Raw genomic sequence first — 16727 nt, forward strand, 5'->3', positions numbered from 1 at the left:
ACTTCTCCCTCCTTAATTTTTTTTTGCCCTTGATCATCAATCGTGATTTGATTGGACCACTGGAAAACACTGGAAACTTGTGAATTCTCCTTCTTAAATCTCAGTCACGGGACCTGTGTGTCGCCTCCACTCTCGCAGTATTGCAGTTGGGCAGACCAATGACTACGTACTCTACGTACTACCTTCTTCATGATGCTGAACAGTTAATTTTATTTTGCTATTTAGAGTGAATTTTGCGCCATATACTATATAATTTACAATACAAATTATCTATATCACATGAATAAAGCTTAGAAAGAACACCTTTCCTCTCAAAGGAAATGGGAGCCCAAGCGTGGGAGGATGAACCCTGGGCGCCCTCCCAAGACTATGGTCAACACGCTCCTAGAAGGCAGTGGTGCAGTTAATGTTGATGAACTGAACACACTGCTGAGGGAGAGGGAGAAGTGGAGAGTCCGTCATCGTGCCCGACGCCGGCCCCCTAGGCCTGAGTCGACGTAGTAGTAGTAGTCCTCTCAAAGAAAGGAACAAAATGAAATTGAAAGGATGTTTCAAAAAAATACCAAGAAAAGCATTTTTAATTGTTTCCAACAATGGTTACCAAGAAAAGCCTTTTTAAATGATTTCCATTTCGACCTACTACAGGAACTAAGATATCCTAGGATTCTCATTAAGCCTAAAGCAATTCACTTTGAAACTGTAAAAGTGGATTTGCCATTCATCTCCAGCTCCTATTGTGGTACAGCAGCTTTGTTTATAGCACACTACTGATTTTTCAGCTGACATATCAGGTGCAGATAATTGAATGCCAATAAATCTGTGATCGCTTGCCAGGCTTCTAATTTCACCGTTAGCTGGCAGCCAAAGTATCACAACCTCTTCCTCCACTGGCAGGGCACTGAGTCATCAAAGCCAGACCCACCACAAAACATGACACCATGCTTCCTGCCAGTGGAACTTAGGGGAATGTTATTACCTCCAGGGCTCCGTCAGCAGTAAAGGAGGAAAGTAAGTGCAATGTAACAATCAGGTTACATGCAGAAGGTGAAGCAACATTACTGACTGAAGTCAATAATTCTGCTGAACAATATGCAAGAAAGTCATTAAAAAGTGAAAACTTATTTAGCGAAAATAAGACTCATCCAATTTCCTTTATATATTGTAATCACTCTTAATTAACAACTTTTAAAAAACTTATTACTTACTAGAGTCAAAACAAATTATGATATTTCCCTCCAACACCGATGATGATGGCATCGCCTGTCTTGAAGGACAATGGATTAATGGCCACTGGAGTGATCTCTCCAGGCTACAAGCCTGGGTGGAAGGTAAGAATTCCTGGGATGCCCAGTCATCAGGATCCCCTCTCAACCTCACTGGCGTAGTCCAAAGGAAAGTGAAGCAATATGAAGCAACAGGAGCTGCCAGAAGGGTATTCAGTGACGTCCAGCCACCTTAGAGGCTCCACTCCGGATTTCCTGTCTGGGTTTATTCCCGTAGCTTTCGTCTCTCCCAGGCTGCCCACAGGGCAATGGGGCTATGTACCCATAGCTGGCGAGTAATGTTCTAATTAACTATCCCTCACAAAGAAGTGCCGCAGAGTTAAAACTGCAAGCATTAATTTCTAAAGCACATTAGAACTGCCCAGTGGTTTTACACAATGCTGAACTGGCAATAGGGTTTGGGATCTTTCCTTGCCTTCCATCGTATTCCATCTGTCAGGCTCAGAGCTCCGTCACATATTAGTCTTTACAGACCTGTTGCTTTCTTCCCCGTATAAACTGGTTCAACAAATAGTGATAGGTGCAGGAGTTCTCCAATTACAGTGGGAATCTGAATTTCATGATCTTTCAGTAGTTTGTTAATTATGCCCAAAGCCTGTATATCACAGAATTGTGGGGCATAGAGGAGACCTATTCTTCCACATGGCTATGCTTTCTCTCTTGGTCACCACATCACCCCAGTAAAAAACGTCTCTCTCTGCCTCACAATTTGATTAAAAGTTGACTTCAACTGCTCATTATTTTGGCATCTGAGATCAGTTTGTAACAAACTGATATTAGCAAAGGCAATGAGGAATTAAGTGCTGAGCCCTACCTGGACAGTCACGAGCTGCAATTCTGTAAGAGGTACTACTCGGTGATCTCAGCAAACGATAGACTACATGCAGCTCTTTCGTCCTTACTTTGGCTGCTCTCGGGAGAGCTCATCTGAAGTGGGATTGAGAAACTCCGGCTTGGTTTGCTTGATTTTGTTAACCTCTTCAGCTCGTTGGCAAAGGAAAGGCCTTTCTTCTTCTCTTGCGCAGCCTGCCAACACATTCTAAACTTTATTGATCAAACTAAACAATCACAAACAGTGCAGGCAAGAAATTAGTATAGTAAACGTATCATGACATCTGGAGAAAGTCATTTTCAATAGAAGTAAAGCAGACTTTCTTAATTTTTGGCATGGAAACAAAGAAATTAAATTATCTAGGCTTTTCCCACAGATGGAGGACCATTTATCAACTATCTGAACATGTTATAAAATTAAATTTAGCATATTTTGGTTTATTGGTAAAGCATCACATGTAATGCTGAGGTGTGTGCATTGTCTTCCGAACATTGGATACCACAATCCCACTTTATTTTCTGAAATGGAAATTCTCTTTATAAGATGTTCTAGATTTCTTTCTGGTGCATTAATTCCTTTCTCACCCAATATATTTTCAAGTTTCTGTTGTTTGGATGATGCTTTCAAGGTCACACATATTACTAGTGTGTTATTGCCCTGTGGTGTGGAAGAAGGTTTTCTTAAATTGCTTCAGTTGCCTGAATTACCCTATTGTAACAGTGAATTAAGTTTCCAGGATATTGCTGACCACTGCTAAAACTAATCAAACTGCATAATTTGGTGAAACGCAAACACAAGGAAATCTGCAGATGCTGGAATTTCAAGCAACACACATAAAAATTGCTGGTGAATGCAGCAGGCCAGGCAGCATCTCTAGGAAGAGGTACAGTCGATGTTTCAGGCCGAGACCCTTCATCAGGACTAACTGAAGGAAGAGCGAGTAAGGGATTTGAAAGTGGGAGGGGGAGGGGGAGGGGGAGATCTGAAATGATAGGAGAAGACAGGAGGGGGAGGGATGGAGCCAAGAGCTGGACAGTTGATTGGCAAAAGGGATATGAGAGGATCATGGGACGGGAGGCCTAGGGAGAAAGAAAGGGGGAGGGGGGAAGCCCAGAGGAAGGGCAAGGAGTATAGTGAGAGGGACAGAGGGAGAAAAGGAGAGAGAGAAATATATATATATAATAATAGTAATAAATAAATAACGGATGGGGTATGAAGGGGAGGTGGGGCATTAACAGAAGTTAAGAGAAGTCAATGTCAGAGAAGTAATTTGGTGAAACCACGGATTGCTAAGGTTGATAGAAAACACTATTTAATTTGTTGTTGTTGTTGAGTGCCATTGTCAACTCATGGCGACCCTATGGATAGTGTAGTTGTCCAAATGGTTTTTGTGGCAAGATAAGGAGGAAGATAGCCAGGCCTTTCTTCTGCGCAGATACTGCGGCTGCCCAAGTGGGGACCCGGTCTGATTTGAAGTCAGGATCATCCGCCTCGAAGTTGAGTGCTGATACCACTACACCACAGGCTGGCATTTAATTATACATTGGTATACAGTACATTGCCAAGGAGAAACAAAGGTAAATATACTATATTACTAGGGGATGCATGTTTATGTAGAAGGCTAACTGTGGTAACAGTCATTTATAAGAATCTTACAGTTCATGATTGCTCCAGACGCCTGGGCACATAATGCGGGTGGCCACTTTGGCACAGTATTGAGAGAGTGTTGAGGTCTTGGAGCTGCAGATGCAATGGTATACTATCTTAGTCTAAGTGTAGAACCCCACAACAGCTTTTAATGAATAGCAGATATCCCCTGGCATCCTGAACCAGGTTTATCAATGGTTATGTTGATCATTGTTTGCGCGATCTTGTTTTGTACTCACTGGCTCCCATGGTTCTCCGTTTGCAGTGTTGACTACTCTAAACCCTGATTGGTTTTGGGAGCTGAAACTACTGCACCCGGCCCCTTTTGACATTCTGAATTTCTGGCTGCTCACCTGTACTTGCTCTTTCAACTTGAGGATGAATTTTCCTGCTCCTTTCCATTTGTTCTGGGCTAGAAATACGGACTCATTCTCAGAAAGGATTCGAAGAGCAGGTTTCGCCATGGATGATTTCTTGTTTAGTGGCTCTTTTGTGACTTCTTCCACAAGGACATAATCACCAGGATTTGGGTTGCTCAGGATGCTGTAGGAATATTTGGCTTTACTCAATGCCTGTAGAATAAGTAAAAAAGAATCATAGAATTGTTACAGACATTGAACAGAAGGAGGCTATTCATCCCATCAAGTCCAAGTCAGTTTCTAGCAGAACATTTCTATCAAACTGATTCCTTGCGCTTTCCTCATGGACTTCTCGAACAGGTTCCTACCCAATTACCTTAGGGAAGCCTGGCTGATTCTATTTCCACCATCCTACAGGCAGTGAATTGCAGATCCTAACTATAATAGGAGTAAAGAAAATCCCTGGCATTCTCCCTTGTACCATTTACCTGAAATTTTAAAATATGCGTTCTTGATTCTTAAACCATTCTCCAAAGGAAAGAATTTCTCCTTCTTTAACCAATCTGAATCTTGTACATCCCTATCAACTCATCTCTCGACCTTCTTTGGCGAGAAATGATAACCGCTTCTGCCTAAAATTAATGCTGAAGTTCAGTACTGTTCAAAAGTCTCAGGCACATATATGTAGCTAGGATGCCTGAGTCCTTTGCACAGTACTGTGGTAATTTTATGTATCGCACTGTACTGCTGCTGGGGCAAGAAAACAAATTTCATGACGCATTTTGAGTGATGATAAACCTGATTCTGATATGGGTCTCTATTGAGGACTGAGGGTGGGAAGGGAGCACGGAGAGGGGAATCATGGTTGGGAAAAGGGTAAGAGAGAGGGGAGGGAGCAGGAAGCACCAAAGAAACGTTCAATAATGATCAATAAACCAATTGTTTGGAATTAAATGACCTCTCCTGGTGTTTCAGGGTTGGTGTGTCTGCACCCATGCCACCTCCTGTCCCTGGCACCCCTTCTCTGCCACCTGTCCCACACCCCTCCCGTGGAGCTCCACCCTCGCCGTTCCCAACATCTTTTACTCCCGGCAGATTCACCAGCTCGCTCCCTGCTCCACATTGACAAATACAGTACTGTGCACACTACCTATCTGCAAACTTTGCCTTCCTATCTTTATTCTTACTCTAAACGTGTACTAAATTTTTTTTATCACAACTCTTCACGAACAATAGTTGGTAATTTCACCCTGTCAACAGTGCCAATGTAGTAGGAGGCAGCTTCTGCATTTCCCAGTTTTTTGGTCTGCATTGCTTTTTAACTGCCAGAGTGGTTTGGTCTGTATATTTTAAACATTATACTTTCATAAACAGTTGGTGGAGCTCTTGTTTCTAAATTAATGGTCTGGAAAAAGCGAGGATCAGTGCTCTGAATAAAAATGTGTAAAGTGAGCAACATTGTACTGATTCTGCTGCTAGCTGGAAATGAGGAAGACAATTTGAATTAGGATAAGATTAAAATGTTTTGAAAATTAATGTAAGGTTATTGGCAAGAAAAGCATGGTATTCTTGATCTGAATGTCTCCACCCAGCACATCCCTGCCTCCATAAGAAGTGTAAAGCCAAGTCTAATGTCTGTGAAATATTAGTTAACTGAGGATATTTTATAAAAATGCAGATTTCAATCTTGCTCAAGGATTAACTCAGTATTTGCATGCACATTCTTTGCACAGCCTTTGCTCCCAAATTATGACCAACCTGCAGAATAATGTCTTGGGCGGTACTGAACTTTGAAGCCCTGATGACTGTACGGGGCTGTTCTGGGGAGACATCATGCACCTGAACCAAGAAGCTGTCGTCTTCTGTTGGACTGCTGTTGTAACTCACATCCTCTTGTGTTTCATTCATGGAGTTCCTTTCATTTAGCTCCTGCTGAACATTTAATGTCAATAGGCTTTCCATTACATGCTGATACCTAGCAATTCTACTCATCATTTGCAACAGGCAAGTTTCCGTGGCAACGTTCATTGATAATTCTAATTGGTCTTTCGTATGTCAGCCCTCCTCCAAGATGACCACAACCTTGTCATGGTTTGGAGGCTTGCATGCCTCAGTGACTTGGAGATCCAGGGCCTTATGGTTTGGATCTTGAAAGGGTCACCCATGCCAAACAGGTCAAAGGGTAGAGGACAGACTAAGAGTGGTCCACCGCTCTTCCAGGTTTGGAGGTTCAACCCTGACTGGTAAAACAAAATCGTTATGGAAACAGCAATGAAGAATCCTCCTATATCTGAGTGTGATGGTATTCCTGAGTCTCCACCCACCGGGGCTTGCACGACTGACAGTGGTGAAAGTCGAGATGAAGCTACTGACGTGAGGAAGGAAGGGCTGAATACCACCAGCGATGGAGGACCTTCATTGCTGCCCTAAACGCCAGTGGTGTAATAGGCAGTAAGTAGGTAATGTCAGCCTCAATACCATATTTTTAAATGGCTCTATCATTTCGGTTCAGTTCAGCTGGAGGTCAGTATTACATGTATACTTCAGCATGTCTGTATTTTGCTGCGTGAACAGGTGAGTGCAGGTATCTGTGCACATGTGTTAAATACGTCTGAGAGCATGTGCATCTACAAGTAAAATTCCAAACACCTTTCTTATTCAGTTATTAACTCTTCTTCCTCCTCCTATTTATGTACCAGGTGTGTTAAAGAAACATGTTCCTTTGACCTGGTGGACAAGACCAGTTCAGGAATTTGGAAAGTGTGTAACTTTCCCTTGTGGAATGGTGCTGTTCAATAAAGCTATCTGTGCTTTAACGTGTGAATTTTCAAATTGTGGTTTCTCAGCATTTCCATATAGCATTTTTATTGTGAACCAATGGCCACAATTAGAAGTATGACTTGTCTCCTACTGGTGCTGGTTTGTGGCTCCTGAAGTTATGACAGTGGGGATGAAATTTCAGCTTCAGAGCCAGTGACACTAAGGAGTGGGACCTGGTGTCAGAGCCAGTGCATTACATTACCAATTGCACCCATTTTCCTTATGAGGCCAAACTAGGGTGAGAGGAGCTTGCAGCATCAGTGTACAGGTCCCAGAATAGCATTTGTTTGGCTCGGCAGACAGCTGCTAATGTATTAAGGTTTGTAACAGTGAGGCAGTCTAGACTAGAGGGCACAGCCTTGGCATTCAAGGACATCCTTTTGGAACAGAGATGAGGAGAAATTTCTTTAGCCAGAGGGTGGTGAATCTGTGGAATTCATTGACACAAACAGTTACTGAGGCCCAATCATTGGGTATATTTAAAATGGAAGTTGACAGGTTCTTGATTAGTAAGGGGTCAAAGCTTACAGGGAGAAGTCAGGAGAGGCAGCCATGATTGAATGGCAGAGCAGGCTTGATGGGTGAAATTGCCTAATTCCACTTCTATACCTTATGGACTTTTAGGCCTCTAGCACTCTGTGCTATCAAATAATATGAAAGCTGTTTCATTGCCCGTTTTTGTGAAGTTGGTCCTTCTACTTTTGTCATTTCTAAGCTTAGTATTGGGTTGTTCTTTGATCCCTTTGGATTGGATGATTATTTTCTCAGGAAGAAAGCTGCTCAAGGGCGAGTGGCTAGTAGCTTCAGTCTTTTGCTTAACAAGCTTTTCCCCTGATCCTCTACAACATCCAAGCATGAAACAACCACCTTCAAACTGGAAGTGCATGTGTCGACCTCAGGCACACTCATGCTTCCCCAGCTGATCTACCAGAGGTGGCACTGAATGTGTCCTGATGTGTCATAAGTGATGATCGTGATAGTGAATGGATGTGCAAGATTCTCCAAATCATCAGGATGCAAACCCCCAAAAGGCCATTTGTCAATCCAAAATGGAACCTATCCATTGCTATGTTGAATGGGAAAAAATACTTAAAACTATCTTATGCACTGCAGAATTATTAATAATGTGCTGCATAAAATAGTCTCGTGCAAGAACAGAAATTAACATACCTCTTCTTTGGTTTTAAGGATAATTTTTCCAATAATCTTTTCCTCTAGAAGCCAACAGTGTGGAATTTTTAGAATTTCCTCCTCAGGACTAATGACTCTCTGGAATGGCTGTTTCTTGTATTCGTTCTTTTCTTTAGAAAGGGAGGTTTTCTCTTCCACAAGGAAATAGTCAGAAATGTCTGTCTCTGAGCCACCTGCCGAGCCTATGATCTGCAAAGATTAGTTAGAATCTTTCAACCTCCTACAGAGAAATAGATCAAACTAAATAAACCTTAAATCAGTTTTAGTTTTCAAATGAATACATCTCACTTCTATAAACAAAGGTTCAGCTAGCTTCCTGTTTAAATGCCCCTTCAGGTGAAAATCATTCTTAATGCTCAAATCTCGTCATTTTGTCTTTCAATCCTCTTTAATGTCCTCGGTGTAATTGTTAAATTGTTCCCAACTGGCCACAGCTCTGAGCAGTACAATAATCAGCAGCGTAATAGGTTGTGTGAACCTAGAAGTGACTCTGGAGTTTACAGTAAATAGTTTCTTTAGGATATTGCAAATGTTCCAGCTTCTAAATACATCTGGGAAAATTTCCCTGCCTGTGTTTTGTTTCTTATTCCATGACACGGGCTATGGGCATGTTGGATAACTTGCATGAATTTTTTTTCTTCCCATGAGATTATTTCTAACATTGATTCACATCTGCTAGTCCTTTACAATAAAATCTTACACCAACATATTTTCTTAGAAATGGTGTTTGTATTTGTCCAGTGCTGAGAGAAAAACAATGTAGCTAATGCAATTTGTACATCTCTGGAGTTTAAAAATCACAGTTGTCTTGCAGCTTTATTGTTTTTATATTTTATAAATCAGATCTACTGAGCTACTGCTGTTTATCTTTTGTTTAACTGACACTTTACATTCTGCTCTAGTTACCTGAGCATCTATCTATTTGACCTGCTGAGATCCTTCAGGATTTTGTGTGTGTTGATCCGAACATCTGTACATTTTCAAGATATGACCAAAGTGGGATGGTGAAAGAACAGATGTTGCACTATGGCCCATCCTTCTCAGGGTCTGAATGTAGCACAGACTGCTGGGAAGCTTTTCTGTTGTCAACTATAAGGCACTTATGTGCATGACTGATGTCAGGCTGATGTAGTTCCTTGTCTTGTTCTTGTTACCCTTCTTAAACAAGGGAGCAACATGAACCACCTTCCAGTCTTTGGGAATAATCTTCATCAAGGCTCTTCAAAATCTAGTATCTTTCTCAGATTTAGTCTTCGAAACCCCAGAAGATACAAACCTAGTCTGTTCTACTTTTCCTCTTAAGACAATCCATCAATTCCAGGTTTCAGTTTCTTTGAATCACTTTCGATCAAAACATAAAGTGAAATGTGTTCTTTTCATCAAATTAGCAACAACTGTGCTGGGCAGGTGTCACCATGTTTCCAGTGCCAACGTAGTATGCCCATAACTCACTAAACCTAACAGTGCATCTTTGGAATGTGGGAGGAAATCGAAGCACCTGCAGGAAACCCACATGATCACTGGGAAACATACAAACTCCTTACAGGAATCAATGGGAACTGGACCCCAACCTCACAGTAGGTGCTGCAAAATGATGCTTTAATCACTATGCTCCAGTGTTACTCAGTAACACCCTTCCTTAAATAAAGAGACTATTTCTTCATCCAGTTTCTGGATTTTGTCTCATCAATGTCTGGCATAAATGAAGCACTTCAGATGTGGCCTCATTAATACCCTATATAACTGAAGCACTTCACATCTGATCTCACCAATACCCCATCCGAGACAGGAGTTAATATGCACTTGCTTGAGAGACGGAGGTGCTTCATTCAATGTCGGTTCTTGCTGCTTCTCACAAGGGAATGGTTGTTCTAGCCACTGAAATATTCTAAATTCCAGCAATGATATCCTACTCAAGAACAAAATAATATAAAAATAAAAACTCAACATCATCCTCTTTTTCTGCCGTATTTTCTGCCAAAATACCCATATATTTATTTGATCGACCTGCAAACAAACCAGAAATCAATTCTCAAGGAGCACAAGCACAAAATCTGGATTAAATTTCAGACTTGTACTTTTTAAAAAATTCCTAAACAAATTACAGAAAACATGCCTGGCTTCCCAGCAAAGTTTTCAAGCTCTCTTTTGTTTTTGTTAGAAAGCATAATTTTCCTTGGGTTCCTTTGACCTTCTGAGTAACCCGACTATTTTGTGACTCACTTTGAGTATCAACTGCCTGGCCGTGGTCTTCTCATTGGCAACAAAAACGCCGAATGGTTCAGCACCCGGAACTCCATAAACTGTGACATGGTAACTGACAGCAGCTCTTTGGTCTTCTGTGCTAAACAACTATTTGGAATAAAAATAGTGTTAGTTCTTCCTTGGTAACCACAACAACTGGTCTAAATACTGATGACCACAAAAATCAACTACTGGATTGCTATTCACTATTGCCTTTCAAGGGAAAAATCTGCTACTCTTACCCACTCCAGTCCATCTGTGACTACTGACCCACCCTATATGACTGTGCCTTAGTTGCCATTGAAATGGCGTGGTAAGCATTCAGTCGTACCAGTTCGTTAATGGAGGTGAGTCTCAATCCACTTCTCACGAGCAATTAGCTTGAGGAATAAATGTTTGCTTTACCCAGGGATGTCCAGATCCCAAAAACTTTATGCAAAAAATATGTTTGATTGGATTTCAATTAGAATCTGTAATTAATGAAATGAACATTGTGGACCAGTAGGTTCACTCAGATTACCATGGATGCCAGCGGTAGAACTCCAGAGTTGTTATCTTCCATTCGTCGACTGCAAAGGAAGAGACTAGATATCTCCAGGGGTTCATTATGAGAGTTTCTTAGCTGTAGATGTCTGTACCCTAAAGCAGAAAAGAATGGACAAAGTTGAATACTGTGAACATCATATGCCTTCCAAGTCATCACAGTACTTCATCAAATCTGATCAGATCTCCCTGATAATAACAACTAATTTGTCTTTTGAACTTTCAACCTTTTTATGCACCTCCTTGATGCATCCATCAAGCAAACAGGGTAGGTTCACAGTTTGAAGCCTTTGGCTAAAGCTCCTCTGAAACCAGATACCGGAAAGCCAGTCAGGTATGATGCTGTCTCCACAGTCATTTTTTCCTGAAGAAATCTCTTTGAAAGTCTTAGTGTACTAAATGATAACAACCACCTTAGTTTGAGAGGCGTTCTGAAGAAAACAACAACTAGATTGGAAGGTTACAGCTGTCACTGTAAATGTGTAAAAATGGCAATAGTTAACTAATTATCCATGCAAGGAAGATGAAATCTAATTCTATTTCAAGAGAGGAGCATTGACAATTAGAAATTATGATCACAGTCTGAGCCAGACTGCATTTCACCTGTTGTCCTCAATTAACAGACTACATTATAAAGACAAGAGATGCTGGAAATCCAGAGCAACATAGAACAAAATCCTGGAGGAACTCAGCAGGTCAGGCAGCATCTATGAAAATGACTGGACAGCTGACACCCATCATCAGGACCAGAAAGGAAGGGGGGGCAGATGCCAGAATAAAAAAAGGTGGGGGGAAAGGGTGGGAGGACAAGCTAGAAGTTGATTGGTGAAGCCAGGTGGGTGGGAAAGGTAAAAGGCTGGAAAGGAAGGAATCTGATAGGAAAGGAGAGTGGACCAGAGGAGAAAGGGAAGGAGATGAGGCACCGGGGGGTGGGGGGGGGAGGTGAGGAAAAGAGATAAGAGGCCAGAATGGGGAATAGAAGAAGAGGGAGGGGGAGTGGAAAAGAAAATAAAGAAAAAAAAAAGTTGGCAAAATCAGTGGAGGCAACCTGGACGTAATATGAGGTGCTGCTGCTCCACCCTGAGAGTGGCTTCATTGTGGCAGAGGAGGCCGTGGCCCAATTATTATTATAGTATGATTATAAAAGTAATAATAAACCATGTTATTATTATAGTAGTTTATAAAAGTAATGATAAATCACATTATTACTTTCCCTAATTCAACATAGCAAGACAGAATGGTTCAAGCTGACAGAACGGTGACAGTAACTCTGATATGTTTGCTGTTGTGTGCTGGGGCAGCAGGCTGAGGGTAGCAGACACTGACAGAATCAACAAACTCATTCGTAAGGCCAGTGATGTTGTGGGGATGGAACTGGACTCTCTGACGGTGGTGTCTGAAAAGAGGATGCTGTCCAAGTTGCATGCCATCTTGGACAATGTCTCCCATCCACTACATAATGTACTGGGTGGGCACAGGAGTACATTCAGCCAGAGACTCATTCCACCGAGATACAACACAGAGCGTCATAGGAAGTCATTCCTGCCTGTGGCCATCAAACTTTACAACTCCTCCCTTGGAGGGTCAGACACCCTGAGCCGATAGGCTGGTCCTGGATTTATTTCCTGGCATAATTTACCTATTACTATTTAATTATTCATGGTTTTATTACTATTTAATTATTTATGGTGCAACTGTAACGAAAACCAATTCCCCCCGGGATCAATAAAGTATGACTACGACTATGACTACGACTATATCCACGCATCACAATAGCAGCATGCAAAAGAGCATCTCTAAACGCACAACGCATCAAACCATGACGTAGGCAAGCCACACCCAGTTTCACTCCAGTGGCCACTTAATCAGGGTCACTCCTGTACCTAACAGAGTGGCCATGGAATATATGCTTCACCCAAGGGAGAGGTTATTGGAAAAGAGACTCAGGCTCTCCAGTTGTATTGGAGTTTGTATCTATCAAAATAAAGAAGCTCACCACTGACTTCCAGCATCTAGGAGGGCAAATGTTATGATTGTCATTGTTGCAAGATAACTTAAGAGAAGATACCGAACTGGTATGAAAGGAACAGGTCAGACTGCACCTGGAGTATTATGTAAAGACTGATCTTCAAACCTAAGGCGGGGAATACTGATGCAGAGAGAACTATGAAGGATCATCCCTCTGCCAGTATGATCTGAGATAGAGGGATCCCAAAGTCCCATCATTTATCTTAAGAGATTTCCAAAAATCACTCTTTATAAAAGAAGGTTCATTTTTTTTAAACCAAAGCACTAAAGCAAGGTTTCCTGTTTCTATTTAAATTCAGATTTGTGAACGAAACTTGTGGCAGTACTTTGGGTTTGCAATTTGCTATAATATCTACCATCCTATTATAATATCTGACAACTTTAAACTTTGAGGAAAAAGTGGAGATAGGTCCTCAGATCACTGAGGTGAGGGAAAATTACATCAGCCTGAGAAGTTCCATTAATTTAAATGAAAAGAGTAAAATTGGAGGCTGAGATACACGGAATTGTACATTACTGAAAGGGTTATATGACTACTGAAGGAGAAATAGCTTTCCCAGCACACTCAGATTCAAACACCAGAATTACTTGCAATGCAAGTATATTGTAATGCATTAGAAACTCAACTACAGTCAATACTTCAAAATCTTACAGCTACTGACTGGGTTCAAAGCCAATATTTTGTGCTTTAGCTTACATTTGTTAAGCTTTCAATAAGTGACCTTACAAAGTACAAATATAACAATAGCATTTAGAGTCAGCCGTGTTTTTATGACATTCCAGTTCAAGCTAAAGTGGTATGCTAATTATTTCATAGATTTGTGACTTACTCGCCCTTAATCCTTTTCCTGATCAGCATGCCATTGCTCTCCTGATCAGAATGCAATAGCTTTATTCCATTCTGCACATATGCCTTGATCCCAGTTTAATTATCAGCTTTGCTTAGTACGTAGTTAGCTCGATTATGGAAAAGTTCATTGCTTTTCTTACGTGCTCTGACCTCATTTTAGCACCATCTGCAAACCTGAACATCATGTTTATTGTATAAATAATCCCTCGTCCAAATCATTATTACACATTAATAGTAGAAAATTTCCTAATAGCGATCCTTACTTCTAATTTCTTTTCATCTTGAAAGCTCTTATTTCTGATTAACTCTGAATTAATTTTCTAGCCAACCTCATATGAAGAGGCTCATTAATTTGCTCATTACTCGGCGAAAAAGAATCTTGTCAAAAGCTTCATGAATATAACGGGCATGGTGTTAGCTGCATTCCCTATGTGTCAATCCTTTGTAAAGTAGTCGTGGGCTACTGGGTTACTTAAATAATCTCCTCCTCTAAATACACAAGCAACTCTCTTAAACAACTACTTTTTAACATGCTCATTTCTGAGATCTATCAAAAATGCTTCAAAAACTTTTCCCTGCAACAGCTGTTAAACATAAACATAGTTGTCTCTATTTGAAAGATTATCTTTGACCCTCACTTTAAACATTAAGTTAGCTACTTTCCAATTTTCAAGAATTTGTTGCAGTTATTAACAAAAGAGTATTAGACAGTTTTCACAGTTACAAATACATCTCCTGAATGATTTGTTAATGAAAGGTTCTCCTCTTGATTGATGCTTTCCACATTCTTTTATTTCACGTTATCAATCTCCTTCTCCTAGTTTGTTCCTAGAAACATGGTTTCAACCTGGTAACTTGCATTCTCCTCCTTGACAAAGAGATATCTGGCTTGGCTGGTTACAAATTGCACTATTTCTTTATATTGCATTTCTTACTTTTAAGAGGAATTTATTTCTCACCCATGCTACCAAATACAATTTGAAAAACATTGACCGGCTATTGAATTGCAGCAGAAATTGACAACAGCTCACCACTGACTCCCTGTTACAGTAGTACCTAATCCTTGGTCTTTAATCCAGCTAAATATCCCTAGAACTTCTTGGGAGTGTTACCGAATAAGATATAGCAGCAAGCCATACAAGCAGATAATAGGATGACTGATAAAAAGCTTGGCCAAAGAAGCATGGCTCCAAAGAACATCTTAAAGAATAATACAAGGTGAGAGGAGTAAGAGAAGGCCACCAAGCATTTTGATATGCTCGCAACTGATTATGTTGCCCTTAGCTCTTGCGCTGGTTCCCCGTAACTTTCAATTGCCTGATCTTTCAACTTTGTATCTAGCTCCCACCTGAACTACATCAAACAATTTGGTCTCTACCACACTCCAGGGCAGAGGAATTCCAGAGCTGCACTGTGCTCTGAGAGTAGGCATTTCTGCACATTTCAGTTTAAAACTACCTTACAACTATGTTCCAGGTTTACGATTCTCCAGTTCAAGAAAACACTTTAACATCTCCCTTGTCAACTCCCCCTTAAGATCTTATAATTTTTGAATAAGATCATCTCTTGTTGTTTTAAACCTCTAAGTAATATAAATCCAAACTGTCCAGCCCAGGGGTTCCCAACCTTTTTTATAATGCCATGGATCCCTAATCGTTAACCAAGTGGTCTGTGGATCCCAAGTTGGGAACCCCTAGTCTAGCCTCTCTCAATAGGACACCCCTCTCATCCCAGGAATTAGCCTGATGAATCTCCTTTGGGCTGCCTCCAGTGCTATTTATTAATTATTCTTATTACCAGTCCTCCAATCCCTTTTTAAGTAAGGGTACTAAAATGATGCATAGTTTTCTAGGTATGCTCAGCTGTAAGAAGACTTCCTAATTCTTAAATGCAATAAAAGTTAAAATTCTGTTTGCCTACTCCCTGAGGAGGAGAACAAGAAGGAAGTGAACAGGGAAATAAAATTAAATGGGAATGCAAAGCTGTCAATTAAAGTAATTCTCATTTTTATAGTTCATGTGATTTTAAATGACCTACTGGTATTTCACACGGTATCCAGCAATCACCTTGTTCCGACCATGATCAGACCTCCCAAAGCAAAAGAACAGGTTTTACCTCCTTTAAGCGCTTTTAACTGGATTACTCTTTGTGCTGTTACAGTGGAGCTGTTATTTTCCACCACTGCAAAACGTAGGAAAACGAGGTCTTCAAAGTAAACTTGGAAGAAGAATTGCTCATTCCACATGGGGTTCAGAGTGTTGCGATGAATGGGTTTAGTGCGAAAGTGACTGCTGTCCTGAGGCATACCCAGCACATCAATTTCAATACATGGACTCCCTGATGTGTTGCTGGGGCACACATACTGCCCAGAAATAATCTAGGAAAAAAAATGTTAAAAAGGTAAAGAATATTACATTCCCTTTGTATAAAGAATATACAAATCTGAACTGCATGAAAATTCATTGTGATATCAGTTTTAACTGTTTCTGTCTCTTTCAACTAAACTGGAATTAATTACAAACAAAATCATAGTTTCCATCTGAGTTTTCATGCAGTTCAGATTTGTATACAAAACGTGCTTTATCTTGGTTCTATCAAATTCCTCTCATTATTTTTATTTTGCTGGATTGGCAAAAAGAGGAGGAAAGCATTTGGGTTGGAAAACAAAAATGGTGTGTAATTTGTAGTTTTGTGCTATTGACAATTAATAGCTGATGTACTCTGACACACATGATAAGTTTGTTAAATGCAGTTCAAAACACCGTAGTTAGAATATTTCTAAATAAAGAAGAGGCTAATGTTGTTTTAACATTGTCTGGCACAGTAGCTAAGAAAATTATATGGCCGATCACATGCCAACTGTCTATTCAAAAATGTTTCATAATCTAATCCAAATGCTTTATTTGACTGTCACTCAAAATTGATTGCTC

The 16727-nt window shown here is 40.6% G+C and overlaps 1 protein-coding gene across 7 annotated transcripts in view; it reads right to left on the reverse strand.

Annotated features, from left to right (window-relative positions):
* The window catches only part of plce1 (phospholipase C, epsilon 1), a 479606-nt gene that overhangs the window by 23620 nt on the left and 439259 nt on the right, over positions 1–16727 (reverse strand). For 4 of the 7 annotated variants that reach the window (XR_011882709.1, XM_072239318.1, XM_072239315.1 and 1 more), the window contains 7 exons: positions 15913–16174; positions 10897–11015; positions 10356–10484; positions 8112–8321; positions 5880–6053; positions 4116–4334; positions 2098–2309 (listed from right to left, as the gene is read on the reverse strand). Coding sequence is in view for 6 of the 7 variants with exons in the window: in XM_072239318.1 (XP_072095419.1) it covers positions 2133–2309; positions 4116–4334; positions 5880–6053; positions 8112–8321; positions 10356–10484; positions 10897–11015; positions 15913–16174 (1290 nt within the window). In the remaining variant the exon portion in view is untranslated. The remainder of the gene's footprint in view (positions 1–2097; positions 2310–4115; positions 4335–5879; positions 6054–8111; positions 8322–10355; positions 10485–10896; positions 11016–15912; positions 16175–16727) is intronic. The other 3 variants (XM_072239321.1, XM_072239316.1, XM_072239319.1) reach the window with 2 other exon arrangements.

Source organism: Mobula birostris, chromosome 21 (genome assembly GCF_030028105.1).
Source record: "Mobula birostris isolate sMobBir1 chromosome 21, sMobBir1.hap1, whole genome shotgun sequence".
NCBI lineage: Eukaryota > Metazoa > Chordata > Chondrichthyes > Myliobatiformes > Myliobatidae > Mobula > Mobula birostris.